This window comes from Pyrgilauda ruficollis, unplaced genomic scaffold (assembly GCF_017590135.1).
Source record: "Pyrgilauda ruficollis isolate IOZ18807 unplaced genomic scaffold, ASM1759013v1 scaffold1380, whole genome shotgun sequence".
Lineage (NCBI taxonomy): Eukaryota > Metazoa > Chordata > Aves > Passeriformes > Passeridae > Pyrgilauda > Pyrgilauda ruficollis.
The window spans coordinates 1-6,024 of record NW_024512322.1 but is presented as its reverse complement, the minus strand read 5'-3'; the positions used below and the strand labels follow the sequence as shown (position 1 = coordinate 6,024).

The 6,024-nt window shown below is 52.1% G+C and overlaps 1 protein-coding gene across 1 annotated transcript; it reads right to left on the bottom strand.

The window, feature by feature from the left end:
* Positions 1–1,580: 1,580 nt before the first annotated feature.
* LOC121349304 (DNA replication licensing factor MCM7-like) lies at positions 1,581–5,940 on the bottom strand (the record flags this gene model as incomplete). Its single annotated transcript, XM_041459569.1, has 4 exons — positions 1,581–1,973; positions 3,010–3,119; positions 4,396–4,483; positions 5,501–5,940. Coding segments are annotated over 4 exons (843 nt in total), but the record flags the coding sequence as incomplete, so codon positions are not given.
* Positions 5,941–6,024: the final 84 nt, after the last annotated feature.

Here is a 6,024-nt window from a genome sequence, read left to right as displayed (position 1 = left end):
AACCGCCTCAAAAACTGCCCCAAAAATGGCCCCAAAAACACCCCCAAAATCACCTCAAAAACCGCCCCAAATCACCCCAAAACCTGCATCAGAAACTGCCCCAAATCACCCCCAAAAATCGCCTCTAAAACTGCTCCAAATCACCCCAAAAACTGCCCCAAAACTGCCCGAAATCACCCCAAAAACCGCCTCAAAAACCACCCCAAATCACCCCAAAAACGGCCCCAAAACTGCCCCAAATCACCCCAAAATTCACCCCAGAGCTGCCCCAATTTGCCCAAAATGGTCCCAATTCACCCCAAAACCCCCCAGGATTTGGGGACCCCCCGGGCCCGCCGGCTCCTCGCGGGTTTGGGGTGAGAAATTTGGGTTTAAAGGAGAAATTTTGGGGATTTTGGAGCTTTTTTGGGGGTTTGGGAACCCCGAAAATTCCGGAACTTTCCCAGGATTTTGGGGATCCCGATTTTGGGGCAATAAAGTCGAGTTTAAGGTGGAAAAATTTGATTTTTTGGTGTTTTTTATGGAGGAAAAAGGGAGGGAAAGGCGCTCCAGGAACCCCGAAATTTTGGGATTCACCCCCAGAATTTGGGGATTCACCCCCAGGAATTTGGGGACCCCAATTTTGGAAGGTTTGGGGTTGGTTTGTTCAACCAAACAAAATTTGGGGTGGAATTTGGGGTTTTTGGGGTGAAATTTGCGGTTTTTGGGGTGGAATTTGAGGTTTTTGGGGTGGAATTTGGGGTTTATTTGGGGATTTTTGGGGTCAAATTTGGGGTTTTTGGGATGAAAGGGAGATTCCAGGAGGAGGGAGACCAAAGAAACAACCCCAAAATTGATCAATTTTAACATTTTTTATTGATAAAAATCCATTTATTGCTACAAAAAACACAAAAACCCTGGGGGGATTTCGGGGTCCCTGCTTCGATTTTTGGCCTTTCTGGGGGATTTTTGGGTGATTTTCCCGAGATTTTGGGGTTCCCTGTTCCCGAGGGGATCCAAAAATTCCCTTTTTTTGGGCTTCCTGCTGGGATTTTTGCCGGTTTTGGCGGAATTTTTTGACATTTATTCGCAGAATTTTTACTCTTTTTGGTGTTTTTTTTGCCATTTTTGGGGGAGTTTCGCCGTTTTCAGCGGAATTTTCACAATTTTTAGCCGAATTTTCACTGGTTTTAGCCGAATTTTTGCCACTTTTGGTGGAATTTTCTCAGTTTTCAGCCGAATTTTCTCAATTTTCAGTGGAATTTTCTCCGTTTTTCTCGTGATTTTCTCTGTTTTCAGCAGAGTTTCCCCCGTTTTCAGCCGAATTTTCTCCGTTTTCAGCCGAATTTTCTCCGTTTTCAGCCGAATTTTCTCCGTTTTCAGCCGAATTTTCTCCGTTTTCAGCCGAGTTTCCCCCGTTTTCCTGTAATTTTCTCCGTTTTCAGCCGAATTTTCACTGTTTTCAGCCAAATTTTCTCCGTTTTCAGCCGAATTTTCTGCGTTTTCCCCCGAATTTTCTCCGTTTTCAGCCGAGTTTCCCCCGTTTTCCTGTGATTTTCTCCGTTTTCAGCCGAATTTTCTGCGTTTTTCCCAGAATTTTCTCCGTTTTCAGCCGAATTTTCACTATTTTCAGCCGAATTTTCTCCGTTTTCAGCGGAATTTTCTCCGTTTTCCCCGTAATTTTCTCCGTTTTCAGCCGAATTTTCTCCATTTTTCCCAGAATTTTCTGCGTTTTCCCGTGCTTCTCTCGTTTTGCCCACCGCTGACGGCAGGCAGCGGGGCTGCCGGCTCACACGAAGGCGATGCGGCCGCGCGCGGCGCTCACCTGCAGCACGCCCAGCGCCTCGTACTCGGCCAGCGCGGCGCTCGCCTGCGCGGGGGTGAAGCCGCGCGCCGCCAGCGCCTCCAGCGCGCGGGGGAGGGGCACCCCGCGCCCCCCCGGCCCCCCTAGCTCCCGCAGGACCCCGAAAATCGCCTCCGACGGCCGCGGGCACCTGCCGGGAGACACAGCCCTCAGCATTCCCAGAAATGCCCGAAATCCCGGGGTTCCGGCTTCAACCGAAATCCCGGAGTTCCAGCTTCAACCGAAATCCCAGAATTCCGGTTTCAACCGAAATCCTGGAATTTCAGCTTCAACCGAAATCCTGGAATTTCAGCTTCAACCGAAATCCCGGAGTTCCGGCTTCAACCGAAATCCCGGAGTTCCGGCTTCAACCGAAATCCCGGAGTTCCGGCTTCAACCGAAATCCTGGAATTTCAGCTTCAACCAAAATCCCGGAATTCCGGCTTCAACCGAAATCCCGGAATTTCAGTTTCAACCCAAAATCCCAGAATTCCAGCTTCAACCGAAATCCTGAATTTTCAGCTTCAACCGAAATCCCGGAATTCCAGCTTCAACCGAAATCCCGGAGTTCCGGCTTCAACCAAAATCCCAGAATTTCGGTTTCAACCGAAATCCCGGAATTCCAGCTTCAACCAAAATCCCGGAGTTCTGGCTTCAACCAAAATCCCGGAATTTCAGTCTCAACCGAAATCCCGGAGTTCCGCCGTTTTCACCCAGAATTCCCTGGAGTTTCCGGTGTTCCGGGACACCCTCCCGGAATTCCGACCCCCCCCCGCGATGTTCCCAGTTGGCAAAGTCCCCAAAATTCCCAGAATTGTCCCAAGTTTTTTTCGTTTTCCCCCCGAATTCCCGAAGGTGTGGAGGGATTCCTGAGATTTCCCCGAAATTCCAAACCCTCTCTGTGTTCCTAAAAATCCCAAAAATTCCCAAAAAAACCCCAAATTCCCCGTGTTCCCAGCAACCCAGACATCCCCAGCATTCCCAAAATTCCGGGATTTTCCCAAAATTTGGGATTTTCCCACCTGGGGGAGGGGTCAGTGTCCCCCTCAGGGATTCCCAGGGTCCCAAATATCCCCAAAAATCCCAAATATTCCCCCAAAAATCCCCAAATTCCCCCCGTTCCCAGCAACCCAAAGGTGCCCAGCATTCCCAAAATTCCGGGTTTTCCCGGAATCCGGGTTTTTCACCTCGGGGAGGGGTCGGGGTCCCCCCGCAGCGAGTCCCGGGCGGCCTCGAGCAGCCTCAGCGCCTCGCTGACGTCGTCCTTCTCCACCACGGCGCCCAGGCGCAGCCGGGCCTGCCAGGGAGCCAAAACCGCCCAAAATCAGCCCAAAACCGGCACAAAATCCTGCCCCAAAAACCCCCAAAACCGCCATTAACTGTGGGACAGCGCCTGGAACGGGGGGAAAAACCGGGATTTTGGGAAAAAGGGGGAAAATGGGAATTCAGGGCGCCTGGAATGGGGCAAAACACCGGGATTTTGGGAAAAAGGGGGACATTAACTGTGGGACAGCGCCTGGAACGGGGGGAAAAACCGGGATTTTGGGAAAAAGGGGGAAAATGGGAATTCAGGGCGCCTGGAATGGGGCAAAACACCGGGATTTTGGGAAAAATGGGAAATGAACTGTGGGATAACGCCTGGAACGGGGGAAAAAAACGGGATTTTGGGAAAAATGGGGAAATTAAACTGGAACGGCGGCTGGAACGGGGCAAAACACCGGGATTTTGGGAAAAATGGGAAATGAACTGTGGGACAGCGCCTGGAACGGGGGGAAAACACCGGGATTTTGGGAAAAACTGGGAATGAACTGTGGAACAGCGCCTGGAACGGGGGAAAACACCGGGATTTTGGGAAAAATGGGAATTATGGAATGGCTGGGATGGGGGGAAAACGGGGATTTTGGGAAAAATCCATGGATTTGGGGGATTTTGGAAAAAATCCACGGCTTTGGGAAAAGTGGGAATTCTGGGGGGGAACAGGGGAGGTTAGTGGAGAAAAGGGCAAAATTTTGGGGAAAAATGGGGAAATTTGGGGTGAGAAAAGGGAAATTTGGGGGAAAAAGCAGCGAGATGTGGAAGGGAAAATGAATTTTTCAGGGAAAATTTGGGGCTAAAAAAGCAGAATTTGGGGCGAAGGAGGGAATTTAGGGAAAAAAGGGGAATTTAGGGAAAAGGGGAAAAATGGGAAAAGTGGGAGTTATGGGGGCCTGGAACGGGGCGAAACACCGGGATTTTGGGAAAAATGGGAATTATGGAATGGCTGGGATGGGGGGAAAACGGGGATTTTGGGAAAAATCCACGGCTTTGGGAAAAGTGGGAATTCTGGGGGGGAACAGGGGAGGTTAGTGGAGAAAAGGGCAAAATTTTGGGGAAAAATGGGGAAATTTGGGGTGAGAAAAGGGAAATTTGGGGGAAAAAGCAGCGATATGTGGGGGGGGAAATTGAATTTTTCAGGGAAAATTTGGGGCTAAAAAAGCAGAATTTGGGGCGAAGGAGGGAATTTAGGGAAAAAAGGGGAATTTAGGGAAAAGAGGGGAATTTTGGGGGGGAAAAGGGGAATTTTGGGCTCCCACCCACCTCATGAGTTTCATGTCCAGGGGCTGGAAGGCGCTGGGCGGCTCCCGGCAGTGCTGGTGCACGTAGGTGATGTGCTGGGCCAGCCTGGAAAATGGGGAAAAAACGGGGGAATTTGGGAAAATTGGGGTTTTTGGAAACTGGGGGGCCCCTCCCAGTTCAGCCCAGTTTGTCCCAGTTCAGCCCAGTGGAACTGGAGAGGATGGGGGAGGTGTTGGGTTGGGTGGGGAGGGAAAAAATGGGAATTTTGGGGTGAAAAATGGGAAATTTGGGGTGAAAAATTCCCATTTTTGGGAATTTTGGGATTTTTGAGAAGTGGGGGGGTCCCTCCCAGTTCCTCCCAGTTTGTCCCAGTTCAGCCCAGTGGAACAAAAGGGGATGGGGGAGGTGATGTGCTGGGCCAGCCTGGAATGGGGAAAAAACGGGGGAATTTGGGAAAATTGAGGAGGAAATCTGGGAGTTTTGGGGCCCCTCCCACTGCCCCAAGCCCCTCCCAAGATCCAAACTTGACCCAAAGACTCCTCCATTGACCCAAAGACTCTCCCATTGATCCCAAACCCAACGCAACTCAACCCAAAGACTCTTCCATTGACCCAGACTCTCCCATTGATCCCAAACTCAACCCAACCCAACCCAACCCAACCCAACAACTCCCATTGACACAAAGATTCTCCATTGATCCCAAATTCAACCCAAAGACTTTTCCATTGACACAATGACTCTCCCATTGGTCCCAAACTCAACCCAACTCAACCCGAAGACTCTTCCATTGACCCAAAGACTTCCATTGATCCTAAACCCAACGCAACTCAACCCAAAGACTCTTCCATTAACCCAAAGACTTCCATTGACCCAAAGACTATTCCATTAACCCAAAGACTTTTCCATTGTCCCAAAGACTCTTCCATTGACCCAAAGACTCTTCCATTAACCCAAAGACTCCTCCATTGATCCCAAGACTCTTCCATTGACCCAAACCCAACCCAACTCAACCCCAGGCCCCTCCCACTGACCCAAAGACTCCCCCACTGATCCCAGCACTCTCCCATTGGTTCCAACCTCAACCCCAAGCTCCTCCCACCGTCCCCGAGCCCCGCCCCCGACCTGAGGTCGCGGTCGCGCTGGGGCCGGTCCTGCAGCAGCCAGAGGAGGTCGAAGCGCGAGAGCAGCGCCGCCGGCAGCTGCAGGTTGTGCTCCAGGCTGCGCCGCGGGTCGTAGCGCCCGAAGGCCGGGTTGGCGGCGGCCAGGACGGCGCAGCGGGCGTTGAGCGTGGCCACCACGCCCGCCTTGGCCACGGCCACGCTCTGCTGCTCCAGCGCCTCGTGCACGGCCACGCGGTCGCCCTCGGTCATCTTGTCGAACTCGTCGATGCAGCACACGCCGCGGTCGGCCAGGACCAGGGCGCCGCCCTCCAGCGCCAGCTCGCCGCTCTGAGGGTCCCGCAGCACGGCCGCCGTCAGCCCCACGCCCGAGGAGCCGCGCCCCGTCGTGTACTGGCCTGGGGAAAATGGGGAAAAATGGGGAAAATGGGTAAAAATGGCAAAAACCAGCAAAACAATGGGAGAAAACGGCAAAGAAATGGGTAAAAATGGGTGAAAATGGACATAAAGGGGTCCCCAACACGGCCG